The 24,106-nt window shown below is 31.5% G+C and overlaps 1 protein-coding gene across 12 annotated transcripts in view; it reads left to right on the top strand.

Moving 5' to 3' along the window:
• The window catches only part of LOC127731936 (uncharacterized), a 144,403-nt gene extending 122,207 nt beyond the window's left edge, over nt 1-22,196 (top strand). For 10 of the 12 annotated variants that reach the window (XM_052240807.1, XM_052240806.1, XM_052240805.1 and 7 more), the window contains 6 exons: nt 7,960-8,114; nt 8,457-9,683; nt 10,617-10,697; nt 16,923-17,003; nt 20,298-20,751; nt 21,297-22,196. In XM_052240807.1, the coding sequence (XP_052096767.1) occupies nt 7,960-8,114; nt 8,457-9,683; nt 10,617-10,697; nt 16,923-17,003; nt 20,298-20,751; nt 21,297-21,349 (2,051 nt within the window). In that variant the 3' untranslated portion in view covers nt 21,350-22,196. Of the gene's footprint in view, nt 1-7,959; nt 8,115-8,456; nt 9,684-10,616; nt 10,698-11,413; nt 11,496-16,922; nt 17,004-20,297; nt 20,752-21,296 lie in introns of those variants that run through there. The other 2 variants (XR_007995913.1, XR_007995912.1) reach the window with 2 other exon arrangements.
• The last annotated feature ends 1,910 nt before the right edge of the window (nt 22,197-24,106 follow it).

The raw sequence follows: 24,106 nt of genomic DNA, 5'->3' as shown, positions 1-24,106 counted from the left end.
TCAAACTCTTTTAGGTCATTTTTTAGTAGCAATAAACAAAAAAACTATGTCAATTGGACATGCTTTGATACTATATATGCCCTTGAATTTTTACTAGATAACATTTTTGTTCGCTTTGGAAATTCCGTATATCGTCAGGTTATCTGAATTCCAATGGGGACTAACTGTGCACCACTTATTGCGGACCTTTTTTTGTATTGCTATGAGTTACAATTTATGACAAAAATCAGTAAAGACCCATCGAAACAACATCTGATACACAAATTTAATAATACTTTTAGATATTTGGATGATATTTTGGCTCTCAATAATGACGACTTCAGTATGTATACTAAAGAAATTTATCCTGTTGAACTTACTTTAAATAAAGCTAATACTAACAATGACCACTGCCCTTTCCTCGATCTTGATATCTATATCATTAACGGAAAGCTTAATACTAGAATATATGATAAAAGAGATGATTTTTCATTTCCTATCGTTAATTATCCATTTTTAGATGGTGACGTTCCCTTGTCAACATCTTACGGTGTTTATATATCTCAACTTGTACGATTCGCTCGTGTATGTAACAATGTTTTAGATTTTAACGAGAGAAATTTATGTATTACTGAAAAATTATTACACCAGGGTTTTCGATATCACAAACTAGTCAAAACATTTACTAAATTTTATCATCGGTATAAGGACATCATTCGTAAATATAGCTCAACATGCAGACTTCTTATACGTTCAGGTATTTCACATCCAATTTTTTATGGAAATATTCTTTATAAAGCACAAAAATGTCAGTATTCACCTCTGAAACTAACAAAACCTTTAAATAGACTTATTAAGAAGGGATATAGTTACGATACTGTTGTCAGGTCATTAAAGATTGCATATTTTGGCGTTAATATTGATTCACTTATAGAGTCTTTGCATCGGCACTAAACACATTTATTTAAAAACCAGTTGTTGGCATGACACGGGTTATGTTCTTCTCATATATGTTATGATGGTATGATACTAAACCCCTAACGGGAAGGATTGTGCCTGATATTCATATGATGAAGACATAATCTTTCAATCAGTTTAATTGAAGTCTGGAGCTGGCATGTCAGTTAACTGCTAGTAGTCTGTTGTTATTTATGTATTATTGTCATTTTGTTTATTTTCTTTGGTTACATCTTCTGACATCAGACTCGGACTTCTCTTGAACTGAATTTTAATGTGCGTATTGTTATGCGTTTACTTTTCTACATTGGCTAGAGGTATAGGGGGAGGGTTGAGATCTCATAAACATGTTTAACCCCGCTGCATTTTTGCGCCTGTCCCAAGTCAGGAGCCTCTAGCCTTTGTTAGTCTTGTATTATTTTTAATTTTAGTTTCTTGTGTACAATTTGGAGTTTAATATGGCATTCATTATCACTGAACTAGTATATATATTTGTTTAGGGGCCAGCTGAAGGACGCCTCCGGGTGCGGGAATTTCTCGCTGCATTGAAGACCTGTTGGTGGCCTTCTGCTGTTGTCTGTTCTGTGGTCGGGTTGTTGTCTCTTTGACACATTCCCCATTTCCATTCTCAATTTTATTCACTTAATAAAAATGGCGCCACGGAAACATATGAATCGTTTTAAGTACAGAAGCTCTACAGTTTATAAATAATCATTCAGCAAAGTTTTAAGAATTAAAAGAAAAGAGAAATATGCAGATAAAACAAATTTAAATATTATTAAAGAATTGTGATTGTTGTTTATATTTGGGTTATTCTTGTCAAACCCGATGACTGCTAAAACGGTGTTTATCACGACTGTTAAATAAATTTTACGAAAATGCTTTGAAAATGAAATGAAAAGTTCATTTATTGCAAATTCAAGTTTATTATTTTCAATATAATAAAGAAGTATGCAAGTGGGACACTCAAAAACAATGCAAAAAAAAAGTATAAAGTATATGGTCCGAGTACACAGTTATTTCGTAGTGCATTTCTTTTAGACAATAAATGAAAATAAAAAAAATCCCACCTGCGCTTTCTCAATAATATTTTTACAGTGTGTTGTACTACTTTTGGGACAAATTATATCAAAATTATAGAAAACTTCATCGGCTCTAACTCAAAATATGGACAATTCTATGTTAAGGGGGTCTTGAAATCTTTTGACAGCTTCCGAAGTGCTAATTTTTAACCTTTTTCAGCTGGACCAAATCACTACTTTACTTTACAATTCATGACCCAAATTTTTTTACAGTGTAATTTCATCCCCCTACTTGCTATTTGAGGCATAAAACATGAAGGAATACATTTGGAAGGGGTACTAAAAAAATTGGCAAGCAACACACTGTCCACACTAGGGACCTTATTCGTGGACAACGAAAATCAAAGGACGATAACTGTGTACTCGGACCTAATAGGATAGAAAAATTTGACCAATCTTAATAAAACTTGGTATGACTAAAGCTTAATAAATTATGAGACTGCTGACAAAGTTTCATGGCAATAGGATATATATTATAGACAATATGATAAATTCTATATTCAACTTCGCGTGTTAAATTTTGACGTTTAAATTGAAAAATTTCAACTATCGACATTTGGGGCTTTAAAAATTAAAATATTGCAAAAAATTACATTTTAAAGGGCTTTATATATGACATATTATGTATTTAAAGCAATAGAATACTCATTTGATTTATCAAACTTATCACAATTATTTAAAAGTCAAATTTATATGAGCCTGTGCCAAAAAATGGAGGTTTTCCAATGAAGGGGGCCTTACATGAAGATGTATTATTTTCCAGCAATTTTAAATTTGTGGAGTTTTTTGGTTATAAATAATCCTTACATATGTATTAAATGTACTTTAAATGGAAAGAAAAATTACAAATAGCATACCATATTAGTATAAAAGGGTCTTAAGCCAAGTAAGACTGAAAATAATTTAGGGTCAATTTAGGCCGTAGCACATATTTACATTTAAAAATGCATACTGAAGCTATAGGAAATAAAAATTTGTGTCTCTTTTATAATTTCTATACTCAGGTTACATGATACAATAAATCTGAGAATAAAGGGACTCTTGCATTCTACTTTTTTTGCAGACAGTATGGTCTGATACAAAGATTTTTCACTTTTTAGTGAAAAACTCGCATGCAATTTTAGCCTCAGCAGGCTTATATTTGAACCACTTGCTATTTAACATAAGAAAAGAAAGATACTATGTGAAATGAAACAAGTACAAAAGACATTGTGAAGTGCTTTTAATACAAATTTAGTGAAATCTTTATTATGGACTTCAACTTTTATGTACCTAGGTCCTCACATTTAACTTGATCCAAACAGGCCGTTACACGAGGGTCATTTATACAACACATTTTGCACATATTGTCTGAGATAATCTTATTTTCTGTAGATTCAGAGTTCACAAATGAGTAATACAACTGGGTTAAAGCATAGAAACACAAATATTGACACAGGAAAACCTGTCACATAGAAAGTCAGAATGCCATTTATGCATCAAAATTGAAAAAGCTTTGAAATGCTTATTTTGACCATATAATGCCAAAATGGGTAATTTTTGCAGAATTTCTATCAAATAAAAGTTTAAATCCTTTAGTTTCATGCTATCTGACAAATTGACACCATTAAATCATTCAGGGAAGTTGCCAAAGTACAGATTCTATATTTACTGATTTCGCCTCTTAGGTCCGAGTACACAGTTATTTCGTAGTGCATTTCTTTTAGACAATAAATGAAAATAAAAAAAATCCCACCTGCGCTTTCTCAATAATATTTTTACAGTGTGTTGTACTACTTTTGGGACAAATTATATCAAAATTATAGAAAACTTCATCGGCTCTAACTCAAAATATGGACAATTCTATGTTAAGGGGGTCTTGAAATCTTTTGACAGCTTCCGAAGTGCTAATTTTTAACCTTTTTCAGCTGGACCAAATCACTACTTTACTTTACAATTCATGACCCAAATTTTTTTACAGTGTAATTTCATCCCCCTACTTGCTATTTGAGGCATAAAACATGAAGGAATACATTTGGAAGGGGTACTAAAAAAATTGGCAAGCAACACACTGTCCACACTAGGGACTTTATTCGTGGACAACGAAAATCAAAGGACGATAACTGTGTACTCGGACCATATGTTTTCCCACAAAATTCATCATATTATGGGAACAACCCAACAAAAATAATTATATTCAACATGTTCAATGATGTTTATTGTGTAATTCAATCTTAATGAAATAAAAACAAAACTTGCAGTCTTGTTCAACACAAAGAAGAATTTAATTATCTTAATCCCTATATTATAATCAAATTTTATAAAAAGTAATTTATCCAAAGGCAATTAAGATAACTGATTGCTTACAACTGTTACAGTGCATTATTTTTGATAAAAAGAAGAAATATTGGTATTTTAAACAATGAAACCATTTAAATAAAGAAATAATTGCATTATTATTCAACAAAAAACAAAAGTTTAAGTATCTTTATCCTTACATCATTCATATCTTATAAAAAAATACTTATTTAAAGGCTTTAATAATGACTGGTTGCAACTGAGGTTGCATTATTTCTGATCTAAAAGAAGAAAAATTTGCATTTTTAAGCAATGCGATCAACATTTTAGTATCTTTTTCCTGAAGATCAGCATATTTTAGGAAAAACAACAAATCCTGATGTACAAAAAGTACTAAAATCAAATGGCAGTTCATAATTTCTATTAGAATAAAGAAATGTTTTCATTCTTATTCAACACAAACAAAAGTTTAAGTACTTTTCTCCTGATGTTATTAAAATTTGTATAAAAAAAAACTTTATGTTGAGGCCTTTGAAATAACTAAATACAAATAACATTGCATTATTTTTTATAAAAAGAAAAAAAATATTGGTAATTTTAAACAATGCAAACAACATTTTAGTATCTTTTCTCTGATATTCATTTAATTTTATGAAAAAAACAACCAATCCCGATGTACAAACAGTACTAGAAATCCAATAGCAGTTAATACTTAGCTTTCTTAGAATAAAGAAATGATTGAATCCTTATTCAACACAAACAAAAGATTTATTATCTTTATTGTTATTTCCCTCATATTTCATAAAAAAACAAAAATTAGCCTGAGGCATTTGGAATAACTGATTGCTAACACCAGTGCATTATTTTTGATAAAAAGAAGAAAAAATGGTATTTTTAAACAAGCAAACACAGTTTTAGCTTTTTTCTCTCTGATATTCATCATATTTTATACAAAAATAACCCATCCTGATGAACAAAAATAACTAAAACCCAAAGATGGTTCAATATTTCTGATATAAAAAAAGAAATATTTGCATTTTTCAGCAATGCGAACAAAATTTAAGTATCTTTTCCCTGAAATTCAGCATATTTTATGAAAAACAAACAGTTCTGATGTACAAAAAGTACTAAAATCAAATGGCAGTTCATGATTTCTATTAAAATAAAGTAATTTTTTCATTCTTTTTCAACACAAAAAAAAGTTTAAGTATTTTTCTTCTGATATAATTAAAATTTTGACAAAAAACTTATCATCTGGCCTTTGAAATAAATAATTACAAATTATATTGCATTATTTTAGATGAAAAGGACAATATTGGTAATTTTAAACAATGGGAACAACATTTAAGTATCTTTTCTCTGATATTAATTTAATTTTATGAAAAACAACCAATCCTGATGTACAAAAAGTACTAAAAAAAACCAATGGCGGTTCTGATTTCTATTAACATTAATAAAGAAATGATTGAATTCTTATTCAACACAAACAATAGATTTAGTATCTTTTTCCTTATAAATTATAACATTTTTGTAATGCGTGAAAATTAACGATTAAAGGTGTCTTCGTAGAGGTCCGCATTTATCACATGTAAATACTGTGGAGTTCGTTTTATATAAGAATCTTAATTATATACGTATCCATCTGATCCATACATATAATTAATTTACTGATCGATCACTGACCGATGTCACGCTAACTCTTACATAAAATTGAGAATGGAAATGGGGAATATGTCAAAGAGACATCAACCCGACCAAAGAGCAGACAACAGCCGAAGGCCACCAATGGGTCTTCAATGCAGCGAGAAAATCCCGCACCCGGAGGTGGTCCTCAGCTTATTTGATGTATCTGACGGATTCTATGGGTCATTGATCTCCGATCATTCATCGATCGTCAAACATATATTATTTATCATTCATCGATCAGTCAAGTTCCCGTCAAACAGTAACGCCTAAGGTTGCAAGTACTGTACATATTGCTTAAAGAGTTTTCTCAATGTTCGATATCTATGAATTTTTTTTCTTATGATTACTCATCGAAATCATGATTTTTTTATAGATTAAATAGGTCAGAGTGCAGAAATCCAATGAAGTGGATTTTTTTTAAATTAAATTGTTTTACAGTCTTTGAAATCTTAATATAACTTAAAATTTTTTGTGATCATTGCAATTGTGATGTATACAAATTTTTAAATCCTTGTGCTTATAGCGCTAATCACATGCTTTCTAAATCTTCTTTTTATCAAATTGCTTCATTTGAGCAGCTTTCTAAATTGTTCAGATACATTAAGACTTGTTTAAGAAATTCTTAATCTGTCTAACATATATTCTTGAACATAGTTCTGACACATTCATAAAAATTAAGACATTTTCAGAAGTTCTGAATTTGTCTAGATCAAAAGGTTTAACTGATTCAGAAAAATGCAGCAGAAAATTCATAACTGTCAATCTCAATTCCAAAAGAGAAATCAGGTAATCTCTTGATTTATAACTAACTTAAAGGGTATCAAATGTTTGGATTTAAGCATTCCTGATGAAGGTTATTAATCATGTTAATCCAGAAAAGCACCTAGGATGCACAAAATTGGTTTTGTTATTTTCATATCAGGATTCAGAAAGATGTAGTCATATTTTTCTTGTATTACCCAGTAGACAATGGTAGACAATTTCTAAATTGGTTAAGATATTTTCAGACAAATTGGGACTGTACTCAGAACATTTCCTTCCATGACGGAACAATGTGATTACTTTTTACATTTTACTTTTTTTTTAAATAATTTCTTTGACTATGATTTTGATAATACAGTAAAATACTTGGTCTGTATTTTTATTAAAAGGTGAATGATTTAAATGTCAAGTTAGTTGTTTACATATTAAAGATTTCCCCTATAACAGTTTTTTAATCGTTGTTTATTACTGTTAGTGAGAGTTCAGTTTTGTATTGTGCATGGACTCATTGGAAGGTCTGACTGACAGGAGCTTTTTGTTCATACTTATAAATACGTCAAAATTGTTTTAAATTGATCAATCGGAGTTCAGTGTTTTTGTGATTTTACTTTTTATTATCAGATTATTGACGACAGATTTCATTATAAATTGTACACATTTCGCTATTTAAAAGCTACACAGCGTGTTATATTAAAAAAATTATTTGTTTGTGAATTTTATATCTTTCCTCTATTGCAGCTAGTTGTTAGAATTTGAAAAGGTTGAACAGTGACCTTTAGCTGATTATTTTCTTGTCTATTGTTCTTCGGTGAATTGTTGTCTCAATATATATCAATCATACCACATCCCCTCGTTTTTTTTTTGTTATAGAGAATGTGTAGAGATTTAACAAGAGTGATTTATTTTCATACCTAAAATATCACATTAATATATTCCTAAAATAGGTTAAGTAATGCGGTATACATATAACACAATGGTACCATGAATCTGTCTCCCTTAAAATAGAAACAGTACAGTTATTACATGTTCTAATAACATTGCAGTGCTGGTGAAAATAAAGACAGCTCGTGATGTGTTGTTCATCATTCCTTTGTATTGATACCCACTTACATATTAGTAAAGCTACATCTCCGGATTTTTCAACTACAATTAACTTGCAGATCTTCATGAGACTTAAATAAATGTTGATGGAAATCGTTATTCTATTTCTTTGCAGATTTATTCCAGTTATGGATGGATTCGATCCATTGCTACAGTAGACCGGAAGAGGACAAAAGTAATTCTGCTGACAGCAAGTCATCAGATGATCTTGATCCACCAGTAGTTATTGTTGGTACTTGGAAAGATGCTGTGACCTCTGATGTAGAAGAGGTATTTAAAATCTACAAATGTTTATAGGTTGCAAGCACACTTCTTCTGTTCGTTCATTTTTGGTACAGGACCATCATGTTTTACTGATAGTGTAATGTATTCAGATCAATCTTTTGACAATATCTAATGAAATAACTTTTGAAGTGTTACCAGGAAAAGCAAATCCTTTATCACATTTTACAAAAGTTGTGTTCTTACAATAATTTATTTAATATAATATAGTTATATGATTATCATATATGTTTATATAGCTTTAGTATTTACTTCATGTTTTCAAATATTTTCAAAGCATTCATTTATTTGTAAAGACCAAACAAACAAACAAGCATATTTTTTTTGTAGATTGACGATGCATACCGAAAAAACATTTTTAAGTTTACAGAGAATATGTCAGAAGATGAACTAAGACATATAAGGCAAGAATATTTCATTTCCAATACAGAAGATGACCCCAGTGTATTCCAGCAAATCCGAGAAGACATCCTAAACTTAGCCAGAAAAATAAAAACTTGGAACAAAGTTTACCCCTTAAAATTTATTCAGCTGGAAAAACGACTTCAAGAGAAAAAGAAGGAGTTACCAATTATTTCCTTTCATGAAATTCAGTACATCTCTTCTGATACACCTAATCCACTTAATGATGAGGAACTCAGATTGTTCCTGGAATTTCACCATGAGAACAGAGCTTTAGTTTATTTCAAAGATCTTCCTTCTTATATTATTTTAGACACACAGTGGTTGTCTGATGCTTTTAGATGTATAGTCACAGCAAAGAAATTTAGAGCTATTAGTATTAGAAATAGAACAAACTGGAATGAATTGTATAGTAGAGGCAAATTACATAGTGAGGTTTTAGACGACATATTTAGAAAAAGTGAAAACATTTTTTCCAAACACAAGGATCACATCCTGAACGTAATGGAGAAATTTGATATCATTATACGTCCTAACATATCAGAGACTCAAAGAGACACTGGTGATGACAAATCTCTTTATTATGTACCTTGTATGATTAAATCAGAACCCGAGTGTGATATCTACGAAATGTTTAATGTTACAGAAAACACTTGTAATAAGTCCACCTGGTTATGTTATAAGTTTAGGTTTCTTCCACCTCATTTAATGAATCATTTAATTGCGTCACTGTGCAGGAAATATAAAGTTGCAGAAGTTGTCACTAAGGAACAGAAAAGACAAATTGCTCTTTTCAGAGGCGTTGCTGTCTTTGAGTTACAGAAAAAGACAAAATTAGCAAAATTACATATAATGAAACGTCCGAATATGATTCAATTTCAGGTTTGGCAATTTGGGAAAGGACGTGAACGAGGTATGTACAAATACATAGACGACTTTGTGACAGAGGAAATTGTCAAAATAATAAGCACAAGATTTAAGATGTCTAATGTGAACTTTTGGAAAAAATGGGAATGTGGCCTAACAAAACCAGAGTCTGTTACAGGATCAAATGATTTTAATGAAGAGCAGATTGCAGAATATTACTGTGAGAAATGTACATGCACCCATATATTCATTGATGAATGGCAAGATCTGCAAAGTAGAATGCCTTGCGTAAGTGAAATATTTATTTACTGCATGGAAACTTTGATTGAAGGAGAGAGGTATATTAATTAACCTCTGTGCAGAGTTTTCGAAAAGTGGTGGTCTGAAGGTTTTGACCACCAAAATGTTCAAAGGACTGATTGACACAAGTTTGGTATTTTTTCTAGTTGTTCTTTATCTGTGTCACACTCATGATTTTTTATCTTATAGAAGCTAGCATGAAAGCTGTTTACAATAAGATGATGTGTAGCATATCATTTTTACCTTCATGTGACCTTGACCTGTGTACTCGAAGTCAAAATGCTTGATTTTCATTGGTTTTCGTGTCTGGAACATTACTTTTTTATCCTTTGACATAGGCTTTTGATAAGTGAAACATTAGTGCAGTGCCTCATCACAATGTTTTTCGTACCATAGAGGATGACCTTTGACCTTGACCTAATTTGTTTTGTATATGTCCACCAGAACTCCAAATAAATTCTAAATTGTCATTTATAATGTGAATCCCTTTTGAGTACTAGGGATTTTTTGTTGCATTTTTACTTAATTGACTTCTAGAAATAAAGGAGAGACATACCGGTACATACATTAATGTGAATTGTTCAATTACTATCTTTTAGCGCCTACCTCAATTTGGTATTTGAATCAAAAAACAAGAGAATAGATACCGAAGCCGCATCATTAGTCCAATATCTTTATTTAATTATTAAATTACATGCAAAAGAGAGGCGAAAGATACCAAAGGGACACTAAAATTCATAAGTTGAAAATAAAACTGACAATGCCCTGGCAAAAAAAAGAAAAAGACTCAAAAGACAAACACAGCATAGAAAACCAAAGACTGAGCAACATGAACCCCACCAAAAATGAATTGTAGCACACATTTTAAAGAAAGTAGTGAACCTCCAATACTACTGAATATCATTTTGTTAATTATTTCAGCTGTCCCAGAGTTGTGAGATTAAACCAGGACTGAATCCTAACATAGAAAGCATCAATCAAGTCCAAACTACATCATCTAAGGTAACAACCAATTGTTCAAGTTATTTCTTTCAAATATTTCAGATAGATATTACCATAAAATGTATATAAATTTTATGCAAGATTTATAGATTTCAATAAAAGTGAAAATTGGATAAAGTTTGCTATAAACTCATAATTTCAATATAATAATAAACATGATAAATGAGCTAATTCAGAATTTATTATTATGTTATCTAAATTGAATAACAGAAGTTGATATCAAATGACATTGAAATATTATGTGTTTTTAAACATATATTTTTCTATTGGTAAACATTCTCCTTGTGTAAAACGGAACATTTCGTGTATCGTTGTTCTTAACTTTGACACCTTTACAGTAATGTGTAGAGGGTTTGCTGTCTATGTCAATTGTTTTAAACATCAGACGTTATTTGTGTTTGTGTACACTTCATAATGCAATCACATTTGATATAAAGAACATATATTCATTTGAAAAATGTGAGAGTTGTATATATTGTTCAAGAACTCAAACTTTGAGAAGAAATAGTCTGCAAATACAATGCAGGATGAGCCATACAAACTCATATGTTGTATCACTTGTTCATATAACTGTTCAGTGTGATAAGAGAATTATCTCTTCATGCGGGACATAGATAACAGGACACAATACAAAAAAATATTTAGTTCACGTTTTATTGTCGATTTTTAATACTCTTCAACTTCATATTTGATATGATCTTCAACTGTTTTGATAGTGCGCCACACAAAGCCGCCACTAATGAGTCTTACGTAGACAAAACGTGTGTGCCGTACCAAATTATACGCCAGGTATATTTGGTGAGTTTTTATACGACCGCAAAAATTTTAAATTTTTCATCGAATATTGGTATGACGTTGGCGTCGTCCGAAGACACATTGGTTTTCGCACTCTAACTTTAGTTTAAGTGAATGGATCTCCATGAAATTTTACCATAAGGTTCAATACCACGAAAGGAAGGTTGGGATTGATTTTGGGGGTTATGGTACCAACAGTTAAGGAATTAGGGGCCAAAAGGGGCCAAAAATAAGCATTTTTGTAACTTCCAGACAATAACTTGTGTGTAAGTGTATAGATCTCTCTGACATTGTACCACAAGGTTCCATATCACAAAGGAAAGGCTGTAATTGATTTTGGGGGTAATTGCCTCAAAATTTTAGGAATTAGGGGCAAAAAAAGGGGCAAAAAACAAGCATTTTTCTAGTTTCATGACAATAACTTGTGTGTAAGTGTTTGGATATTTCTGAAATTGTACTACAAGGTTCCATATCACAAAGGGAAAGCTGGAATTGAGTTTGGGGGTAATTGCCCGAAACGTTTTGGAATTGGGGGCCAAAAAGGGGCCAAAAATAAGCATTTTTCTAGTTTCCAGACAATAACTTGTGGGCAAGTGTATAGATCTCTCTGAAATTGTACTGCAAGGTACCATACCACAAAGGGAAGGCTGGGATTGAGTTTGGGGGTGATGAATCATAAGGGGTTCAAAAAATTTGGGGGGGGGGGGGGGATTTTTTTTTTTTCCTTTTTTTTCTTTTTTTCTTTTTTTTTTTCTTTTAAAATTTTCCATTTTAAGTTGGTTATTTCTGATTAATATTTAAAAGCAAATAATAATGATATGGTAGGAGATACACACCAAACAGGATGTGTAAATTATTATATAATAAGTATTGTGCAATAGCAAGAAATTTTCAATTGCACAGTATTGCACAATAGCAAGAAATCTTTAATTGCACAGTATTGCGCAATAGCAAGAAATCTTCAATTGCACAGTATTGCGCAATAGCAAGAAATATCCAATAGCACAATATTGCGCAATAGCAAGAAATTGTCAATTGTACAGTATTGCGCAATAGCAAGAAATATTTAATTGCACAGTATTGTGCAAAAGAAGATACTTCGTATAAATTGCTTATTTCTTGATCAATTCAATGGGGTTTTATTCTTGAATTCTTGGGGTTCTTTAATATGCTGAATCTAACCGTGTATTAAGTTTTTGGATTTTGGGCCCCGTTTTTAAATTGGTCCACATTGAGGTCCTAAGGGTCCAAAATTTAACTTTGTTTGATTTCATCAAAAATTGAATTATTGGGGTTCTTTGATATGCCGAATCTAACCGTGTATTTAGATTCTTAATTTTTGGTTCCGTTTTCAAATTGGTCTACATTAAGGTCCAAAGGGTCCAAAATTAAACTTAGTTTGATTTTAACAAAAATTGAATTTTTAGGGTTCTTTGATATGCTGAATCTAAACATGTATTTAGATTTTTGATTATGGGCCCAGTTTTCAAGTTGGTCCAAATCGGGGTCCAAAATTAAACTTTGTTTGATTTCAACAAAATTGAATATATGGGGTTCTTTGATATGCTGAATCTAACCATGTATTTAGATTTTTGATTTTTGGGCCCCGTTATCAACTTTGTCCACATTGAGGTCAAAAGGGTCCAAAATTAAACTTTGTTTAATTTCGTCAAAAATTGAATTCTTGGGGTTCTTTGATATGCTGAATCTAACCATGTATTTAGATTTTGGATATTGGACCATAATAGGTGAATGTCCAATTTAAAATTTTTAAGTTCTTAGACCACATTCATTCTGTGTCAGAAACCTATGCTGTGTCAAATATTTAATCACAATCCAAATTCAGAGCTGTATCAAGCTTGAATGTTGTGTCCATACTTGCCCCAACTGTTCAGGGTTCGACCTCTGCGGTCGTATCAAGCTGCGCCCTGCGGAGCATTTTATTACAACTTGTATTACTGTATAATTGATTGAACAAAATAAAAAAGATCCTGAAATTTTGCTTATTTTACAAAAGGAAATGTGATTGCCAGTGAGACAGGTATCTATCAGTGTTCAAAGGAAGTGAACTTCTACCTTGCAGCATTCAACAATGAGCATAACCCATACAGTATTGTCGGCAATTAAAGGCAATGACATGACAAAAAATCTAAATATTTAACTGCCTTATTTATGACAAAACAATAAACGAAAAGAAAGCATGACAGACAGCAACTAACGACATCCACTGAATTACATACACATTACAGATGAACTTACTTTTTCAGTAGAAATTTGAATATAGTCACTAAAAAGGTGTTGGTAAAATGTTGGTGTGTCAAACATTTGCATTTAGTAAAAGTACTGTCTTTTTATTTTTATATAATCAATGTTCCTGTTAGTTGTTTGTGATCGGTAAGTATGTAAAACACATGAAAAAATAAAAATTCAAGCATATAAACACATTTGTGATAGCACATAAAACCTTTTTTTTTTAAATGAATCCGATCACATCAGTTGCAATAATTTTGAGGGTAGATCAAAGTACTATTTCCATATAAATTGGTCTGGTAATATAGTAAAAAGAAGATTATTAACCTGTTGCATTAATTGATACTTTGAACCACTAATTGTATAATCAATTTCATCAAATATTTACATTTAAATTTATTTAGAGGATAATTGAATCTTTTATGTATTAACATATCTTATGGCGTTTAAATTTATGACTATCAAACATTGTATTTAAGGTGGCTGGGGGTCTTAATTAAAATCCATAGAATTTTTTTAATAATTTGTCAAAATGAAGTTTTTATCATGCTTTTTTCAAAAATATAATAAAAAGTATTGGTCACTGGATTTTTTTTCACATTACAGGTTGTGCAAAATAGTCAGATTTTGTATAGATAATGCATGGAAAATCCAATTTTGTGTGATAAAAAGAAAACCACACTATAGAATTTTATGATAAAATGTGAGAAGATAGCTCTTATAACATGCTTTCAGATAAGAAAAAGAAAAAATTGGGTCACTGGACTTGTTTTCTTGCTACAAATTAAAATAGGTAAATTCACGACACTTTCTATTATAAAATTACTTTATCTGAGTTATCTCCTTTTATTTGACAAAGTTGAAAAAAATGAATCAAACAAAAATATTGTTTTTTTTTTTTTAGAAAATACAGCCGTAAATATGATAAAACACATAAGGTTCTATATTAACATGAAAAGTCTTGCACATGAATTACATACTACTCTCAAAATTTGCACATTTCATTAAAGATCTAGACCAATTGTTATCTGCTACTTCAAAATGCAAGATAGAGGAAGACACCCAAGCCACCTTAAATGATTTAATTTAGTGTATTTCATTTTGGCATTTCCCTGAAAGCATGAAATAAATCGAAACATCACATTAACCAAAATTTCCCCATTTACGGTATCAATACATTCAGTAAGGGACGACATCAAAAGTTCAATGTAGGATAAAAAACTTAATTCACTTAGTTTTTTCACTGTCCCCCACCCTCCTCTTTACTTAATTTGAGAAAAATTGATTGACCAATATGGATATGTGCAAAATCGATTTTGGATAAACAAAACTTGCAGCAAACAACACAAAGAGACAACATCCCCACCAGAGAGTAAAAAAGCAGCCGAATGCCACCAATGTATTATATGTGTATGTAGTTTCCCCTGCTAAAGCACCATCATTGCCACTATAACTGGAAATAGAGCATAAAGTTTAAAATAAACAAGTTATGTACATTGTCGGAAAATATGAAATTCATTTGAACAAGCCTTAGAAACCGTAATAAAAGTGAGGGTTGTTTAGTAGGGAGTACACGTAGATCATTTTTTCCCCAACAGTGTATGAATATTAATTTCATCCTGCCATTTAACATTGACGCTTGAATGTTTAGTTTTTAAAATTCACAGTCTTTAAGTAAGGAAATTGACATAACTTAGACACAGATTGCGAAGATGAAACCAAGTGATTTGAATGAAACCTTACGCTTGCAACAGAAACAGGATATGCGAAGACTATATACGTTTATATACGCATACTATTTCATACTGATAAAAAAAGATATGTAGAATCTGTACACAATCACAAGTATGAGTCTATAAAAATACCTATAAATTTAAACCATCAATCAGCTCCATATAGGGATAACTTTCCTTAAATAACTATAAAAAAAATCCTCAAAACTGATACTACATACACGGAAGATTAAATAAGAAAGATATAATCAACAAAAATAGATTTACAATGATGAACTGATGGCACCAACAGGTCTAGTAGTTCATTATTTTCACAGTATCACTAGCTTATTAACACCCTTGTTCAGCTATTATTGTGAGTTCGAACTTCAAACTTGGCAGGTTCCTTCGACTCTGATCTTAAAATTAACTTGGATTACCAATTTTCTTGCCGAAGGTCATAGGATCTTTCCAAGTACTCCTGCATCCTCCAACAATAAAAAAATATTGTAAAATTATTATAAAGCCAAAAGTGCTGAAAATTGCGTTAAACACCAACGATCAGTCAATCAATCTTGGAACTTTTGAAGAGAAGTAATAGTTCTATTGAGAGCGACTGATCATAATGTAAGTTACTACGTCAGTGATTTTTGTTTCCAGATACCAATACTTTATATCCTGAAATTATGATCACATTTAATAAGATGAAGATCACTAATGATATTGACGTCACCACATCAAAGGTCACTGTCCATGCTGTCATAATTATTAGATATAATCCAAAATTTCTGCAAAAGGGGGCTTCAAGATGTTAAATCAAATTAATACTACATTTTGGATTGCAACTTAACTTGGATAAATGACCGGTATGATAAGAGGAAGATCCATTTTCTATGTTTTAGTCACTAGGTATGAGGTCAAAGTCAAAATTTACTAAACCGCCTCGATGGTATCGTTTGCAGGAGATCGTGGGTTAGTTCCCCAGTCTGGTCAAATTAAAGACTTTTAAATTAGTTTTTGCTGCATCTCCGCTAAGCACGTGGCTTTGAAAATAAGAGCAAAGATGGATCAGTTAGGAATCAGAAGAATGGTTCCGGGTATAAATGTGACATGTCTTCTTGTGGACTGTTACCTTGCGAACTAGCACATTAAAAATCCAGCTCAGGGTGTCGTTCTAGCACAAAGCAGGGTAAATATTCATTTTACATTAACGTATTCTCGTCCTGAATATGCATATTAATTTGCCGCTGTACGTTAAGCAGCTATCTAGCATCATCATTATCAAAGTTACTTATAAATTGATGTTTTTGACACACTATTGCTGCCCAAAATTATAACTAAAAAGGATCACTTCTCAAAAAAAAAAAAACAAAGGACATTAAAAGCATTCGCCTTTTGTATGGGGGAGGGAAAGGTGTAAGTGTATGTAAGCCTGCTCACTTCATGTTCTTTTATTTGTTAATTGCAGGTGTGTGTCCGTGTCAAAGCTATTAAGAGAGACATTTCAAATATCCATGATGAGTCAACAGTAGCAGCCAGTTTGACAGGGGTATGTTATATCACACATCTAGTGTTGTTCTCATTTGCTAAAAGTAGTAGGATATTCTATTGCAGAAATGTGTCTATGCATAATATGTTTCTTAATTATTTTGTACATCATTTACAGATTTCGGTTGTAAAAAAAATCTCATAAAGTCATCACTTGGCGTCTGTCGTCGTCCGTCGTCGTTAACTTTTACAAAAATCTTCTCCTCTGAAACTACTGGACCAAATTTAACCAAACTTGGCCACAATCATCATTGGGGTATCTAGTTTGAAAAATGTGTCCGATGACCCGCCCTTCCAACCAAGATGGCCACCATGGCTAAAAATATAACATAGGGGTAAAATATAGATTTTGGCTTATATCTCTGAAACCAAAGCATTTAGAGTTAATCTGACGGGAATAAAATTGTTCATCAAGTCAACATCTATCTGCCCTGAAATTCTCAGACAAATCAGACATCCCATTGTTGGGTTGCTGCCCATGAATTGGTAATTTTAAGAAAATTTTGCAGTTTTTGGTTATTATCTTCAATATTATTATAAATAGCGAAAAAATGTAAACAGCAATAATGTACAGCAAAGTAAGATCTACAAATAAGTCAACATGACCAAAATGGTCAATTGACCCCTTAAGGAGTTATTCCCCCTTATAGTCATTTTTTAACATTTTTTTTAAATTTTTGTAATCTTTTACAAAAATCTTCTCCTCAAACTATTTAGACAAATTTAACCAAACTTGGCCACAATTGTCCTTAGGGTATCTTGTTTAAAAAATGTGTCCGATGACCCCGCCAATCAACCAACATGGCTGATATGGCTAAAAATAGAACATAGGTAAAATGCAAGTTTGTCTATTATTTTTTTAACTGTTATAAATAGAGAAAATCTGAAAGGAGCAAAAATGTTCAGAATAATGAGCTCTACCAATTGTCCATATACGTTAAAACTGTTAGACAAATTCTTATAGGAGTTATTGCCCATAAATGACAAATATTACCATTTTTTTCATTTTTGCCTATTATCATGAAAACTATGATGTTAAGACAGAAACATTTTTTTTCGTTATGCCTTATATAATTTAAATTTTAGTAGATAAATAAACACTTTTAATCACAAAAATAATCAGCAAGGCAATATCTATTAAAAAGTCAAATTTTGCTGATATAGTTAGTAGACTGTCACTCTTCATAGGAGTGATTGACCTTAAATGAGGATTTTTTTAACCCTCTTTTGTGTTTTTATAGCAAAACTTTAAGAAGTTAGAGAGAGACTAAACAGACTAAAAGATCAGTAATACAAGATCAACAAAATAGAGATTTTTGTCATGAATATAAAAAAGAAGATGTGGTATGATTGCCATTGAGACAACTCTCCACAAGAGACTATGAAATATATTCCCGTCAACAATGTTGAAGAGTGTCATTTGTGTGATATGCACATAGACCAAGGTGAGCGACACAGGCTTTTTAGAGCCTTTAGTTTTTATACGACCGCAAAAATTAAAAATTTTTCATCGAATATTGGTATGACGTTGGCGTCGTCGTCGTCCGGCGTCATCCGAAGACACATTGGTTTTCGCACTCTAACTTTAGTTTAAGTAAATGGATCTCCATGAAATTTTACCATAAGGTTCAATACCACGAAAGGAAGGTTGGGATTGATTTTGGGGGTTATGGTACCAACAGTTAAGGAATAAGGGGCCAAAAAGGGGCCAAAAATAAGCATTTTTGTAACTTTGAATTGAGTTCGGGGGTAATTGCCTGAAATGTTTAGGAATTGGGGGCCAAAAATAAGCATTTTTCTAGTTTCAAGACAATAACTTGTGTTCAAGTGTATGGATCTCTCTGAAATTGTACTGCAAGGTACCATACCACAAAGGGAAGGCTGGGATTGAGTTTGGGGTTGATGAATAATAAGGCGGTTCAAAAAATTTGGGGGGGGGGGATTTTTTTTTTTCTTTTTTTCCTTTTTTTTTTTCTTTTAAAATTTTCCATTTTAAGTTGGTTATTTCTGATTTATATTTAAAAGCAAATAATAATGATATGGTAGGAGATACACACCAAACAGGATGTGTAAATTTTTATATAATAAGTATTGTGCAATAGCAAGAAATTTTCAATTGCACAGTATTGCACAATAGCAAGAAATCTTCAATTGCACAGTATTGCGCAATAGCAAGAAATCTTCAATTGCACAGTATTGCGCAATAGCAAGAAATATCCAATAGCACAATATTGCGCAATAGCAAGAAATTGTCAATTGTACAGTATTGCGCAATAGCAAGAAATATTTAATTGCACAGTATTGTGCAAAAGAAGATACTTCGTATAAATTGCTTATTTCTTGATCAATTCAATGGGGTTTTATTCTTGAATTCTTGGGGTTCTTTAATATGCTGAATCTAACCGTGTATTAAGTTTTTGGATTTTGGGCCCCGTTTTTAAATTGGTCCACATTGAGGTCCAAAGGGTCCAAAGTTTAACTGTGTTTGATTTCATCAAAAATTGAATTATTGGGGTTCTTTGATATGCCGAATCTAACCGTGTATTTAGATTCTTAATTTTTGGTTCCGTTTTCAAATTGGTCTACATTAAGGTCCAAAGGGTCCAAAATTAAACTTAGTTTGATTTTAACAAAAATTGAATTTTTAATGTTCTTTGATATGCTGAATCTAAACATGTATTTAGATTTTTGATTATGGGCCCAGTTTTCAAGTTGGTCCAAATCGGGGTCAAAATTAAACTTTGTTTGATTTCAACAAAAATTGAATATATGAGGTTCTTAGATATGCTGAATCTAACCATGTATTTAGATTTTTGGGTCCCGTTATCAACTTTGTCCACATTGAGGTCAAAAGGGTCCAAAATTAAACTTTGTTTGATTTCATCAAAAATTGAATTCTTGGGGTTCTTTGATATGCTGAATCTAACCATGTATTTAGATTTTGGATATTGGACCATAATAGGTGAATGTCCAATTTAAAATTTTTAAGTTCTTAGACCACATTCATTCTGTGTCAGAAACCTATGCTGTGTCAAATATTTAATCACAATCCAATTTCAGAGCTGTATCAAGCTTGAATGTTGTGTCCATACTTGCCCCAACTGTTCAGGGTTCGACCTCTGCGGTCGTATCAAGCTGCGCCCTGCGGAGCATTTTATTTTGTTATTGCTGTGGTTACTTATCTGACCACCTGAATTTTTTTCCGACAATCGTATCACCCAACAAATCTATTGAGCCTTATTTTGGCATTTTACATATTTCACATCATAACTCTCTACATTTATCTGCATTTCAGTTCACAAAAGAGGAAATCAACTTTACAAAGATGGGAATGATTGTGCTGAATATTCTCGCTGATGCTTTATATGATTTATTAAAACAAGACAAACAAAATTTACGTCCAAGGAGTGATTGTGATATTACACACTTGTACAGTGAGCACAGGAAACTTAATAAACATATTCCTAGTAATTCATGGGGCGGTCAATGGCAAAGAATTCAGAATACAGACTTAGCTATTGGAGATGATATTGAGCGCATTAGACTTGCAAGAAACGAATTACAACACTCTAGGATATTTCAACTTGATAATAAACGTTTTATTGAATTGTGTAACATACTAAGCGATCTTTTAAAACGCTTTGATCAACATAACAAACCAACAAGGCTGTATACAGATCATTTAAATGACATTTTGGCTAAAACTATTTCTGCAGAGGAAGTGAAATCAATTGAAAATGAAATATTAGGTAAATATGCTTTAAACAGTTTGATTTCTGAGCCTTTTTCAATTCCTTTCTTTTTATGCGCAAAGTTGATTAGGATTTTAGGACCAGTTTGTACTAAAATATGAGTGTATGCAGACTAGATTATATATAGATTTTCTATGTTTATGCATATAGATTATATATTTTATATAGATTATACCGTTGGTCTCCTGTTTAAATTATTTTACACTAGTTATTCAAGGGCCCTCTATAGCTTGCTGTTCGATGTAATTCAAGGCGCCGTGTTAAACCATACTTTAATTTATAATTGTTTACTTTTTACACATTTTGACTTGGAGAGTTGTCTCATTGGCACACATATCTTATTTCTTAAATTTCTATATAAAAACGTAATAAAATCGCCTGTTGACTATGACCATAACTATGGTTACATTGTCTGTTAATCACTGAAGTTTCTTTTTATATTGGTCTAAATTGTTATATCTATAAAACTTTGATTTTTTTTAGTAGAATTTCAAACTGTAATTTATTTTATCTGTGCAGTGATATGTTTTATTTTATTTCAGGAATGGCTTTTGAAGTTGAAATTGAACACCAAATCAATGTTCCAACACAATAGAGAAATAAGCTCATCTTCACAATTTGTATAACAAACAGTTAGGTATGTATTTTATGAACAAATACACATACTACCACAGCAACAGATTTACAGAAGACCAATCCTTTATGTATAGAATCGATCATCCTTAATAGAGAGTTTATGCTGCTGATTGAAGTAGAGTTACAGAAAATAATGGGCAAGATAAAAAAGAGTGAACCAAAGCGGAATGATTTGACTAAAGTTCAAAAATGGACCAATATTGGACTGTTTCAGTATTATTTTTAAAATGGAATCACATGCAGCAAATACTGTAATATTTATATTGCTAATACCAAATCAAGTATGTACATAGAATGAATACTTGTTTATACATATATATTTATGTGTAATAATGAAATATAGAAAAATGTTTTCAGTACAGTGAGAAAATGAGACAAAACAAGAAAACAAATAAGGAATATTTTGTCATTGTTTTTGATGAGAAAGATATACATGAATTATTTTAATGATTTTGTCGTTTTAGGGAATTTAGTGCAGATGAAAGAATTTGTTAAATATATTCATAGTTTTTTCTATATTTTGCACGATTTAATCTTATGTTAATGATTGCCATATTCCTTGTGTTTTATCTGTTGTAAAAAACTGTATTTTGACATTCAAATTTCTTTATGTTTTTGTTGATTGGATTGCTGTTTCATTGCTGTTTAACAAGCAGCTTGTTTCTGAAAGGAAATTAAAAAAGATTAATAGGGAATTATATATAGTCTTAACTTTCCAGATTACGTTTGAAATATTTGTTAGTTTGTATATTGTTATGTAAAAATGAAAATAAACAATAAACCATGAAGAGACAAATCTATTAAAATGTGTTATTTTCTAAATTCTCTTCGTTCAAACGAACATAAGTTATTTATATACTAGACTATATAATTTCTGTATACCGTCGGCCCAATCTGTTTCTTATCTCATTCAAAATAGAAATAACTAAAACACTAGTTTTAGAACTTGTCAGGCACGATGACCATTTTTGATTGTACAAAGAAAGAAATTACAGTATAAATCTTATAAACCTAAAGATTTTGAAACTAATAAGCATTTTTTTCAAATTATCACTTATGTAACTGTCTTTCGCGATATCAGATTTCCACCTTCTGTGAATCTTTAATAATCTGATTGAGACACCAGAGTTACTAGCGGCTGAGCAACCGCCTGCCCCAAAACTATGTGTACCAAAAATTCTTGGATCTAAACCTATTTCCGATAGAGCTCCTTTTACAATCTCACTAGTCCTAGTATAGGATAGTTTTATATTCTTTTTTCTCAGCTTGCAGTTGTTTGTACTTTTACAATAAGATAAAGCTCTGAACACAAAATCATCTGAGAACCTGTCTATTTTAGCTTTATCTAAATAATCACTTAGAATTTTAACAGGACAGTGTGCTTGATCAAGTTTAGCTATCAAAACGTTTTTTTCCTTTTCTGTAACAATCGGTTTTACTACTCTCAATATAGATATCAATATGATCGTCTCCGAATGTAATGTGCTTTGCTCTTATCTGACATAGTTCACTGTACCTTAAAAATCCTGAATAAGCCAGAAAACACATAGCTAATAATCAAAGATTTTTTAGCAAATTATTTGTTACTCCAAATTTCTTAAAAAGACTGAGCATGATGTTTGCATTCATCGGTTCTTTTTTCTGAAAAGGTCTATTAAGCTTTCTTTTAGATGCCTCCACAATACATTTAACTATATCCGAGTCGCATGGGTCTTCAAACCCAGCTAAACTGTGAGCCCACTTTATAGCATAACATGCAGCTTCTATAGTACTATAGTGTTTTGCACTTTGCATTAGATATTGAAGATATAAACTAACATAAATTTTGTTGGCAGGAAGGACAGACTTGATTTCTGTATATTTTTCAGACCACACTACAAAACGCTTAAAACTGAATGCATATTTAACAGTTGTATTTCTGGCTTTAGAGGCAATAACTGAATTCTTCATTTTTCTGAACAAAATCTTAAGTTCTGTGTGCTTTACTTGTGTATCATTTTTTCAAAATCCCGTTGAAAATATTTTCTGTAAAATATATATAGATTAATTAAATATTTACCTTGAAATATGCATAACTGCTCAGCATTCACAAACAGACAAAAACAGGTCCAGTGACCATTACTATACCCAGTGGTATCTGCAGGCCAAGTGGCCCCAAAACTATCGTCAAGTGACGCAATATCTACATCAATAAGCTTCTGTAAGCTAACGTCTCTGAATAGAGAACCTCCAGTAAGTAAAATCTGCAAAAAATAATAAAATGTTATCACAAATATCAATCAGTAGCTTTCGAACGAACAGCTAAAATTCTACCCTTGAATTTTCCGTTCGCAAAAATAGAATTTAAATTGTTTCCAGAAACTAAAATTCTGTCTACCTCGTTAAATTCGAGCACGTCTAATACGTAAGATCTGTATTCTGCATTTTCATAAAAAAATCAATGGCCAGTAAGGAGACGACGGCCAACTCGGAACTACCAGTGTTCCCTCTGCTTTGCATCTAACCAAGTGGTTTATGCACTTACAAACTAAAGAGACTGGTGGTACTAATATATTGTTTTCTTGTGCCCAGTGGCACGAGAAAGCGTCTACTGCTGAGGAACCAGGGTTCCAGTACAACGAACTGAATTTATCTACTTTGTTATTGTCCATATTAGCAAACCTATCGAAGGTATGAGGACCCCAGAGGTCGTCTAAAAACTGAAAGTACTCTGGAG

Source organism: Mytilus californianus, unplaced genomic scaffold (assembly GCF_021869535.1).
Source record: "Mytilus californianus isolate M0D057914Y unplaced genomic scaffold, xbMytCali1.0.p SCAF_21, whole genome shotgun sequence".
Lineage (NCBI taxonomy): Eukaryota > Metazoa > Mollusca > Bivalvia > Mytilida > Mytilidae > Mytilus > Mytilus californianus.
Note: the sequence above shows the minus strand (reverse complement) of the source record. Positions and strands in the feature narration are given on the sequence as shown.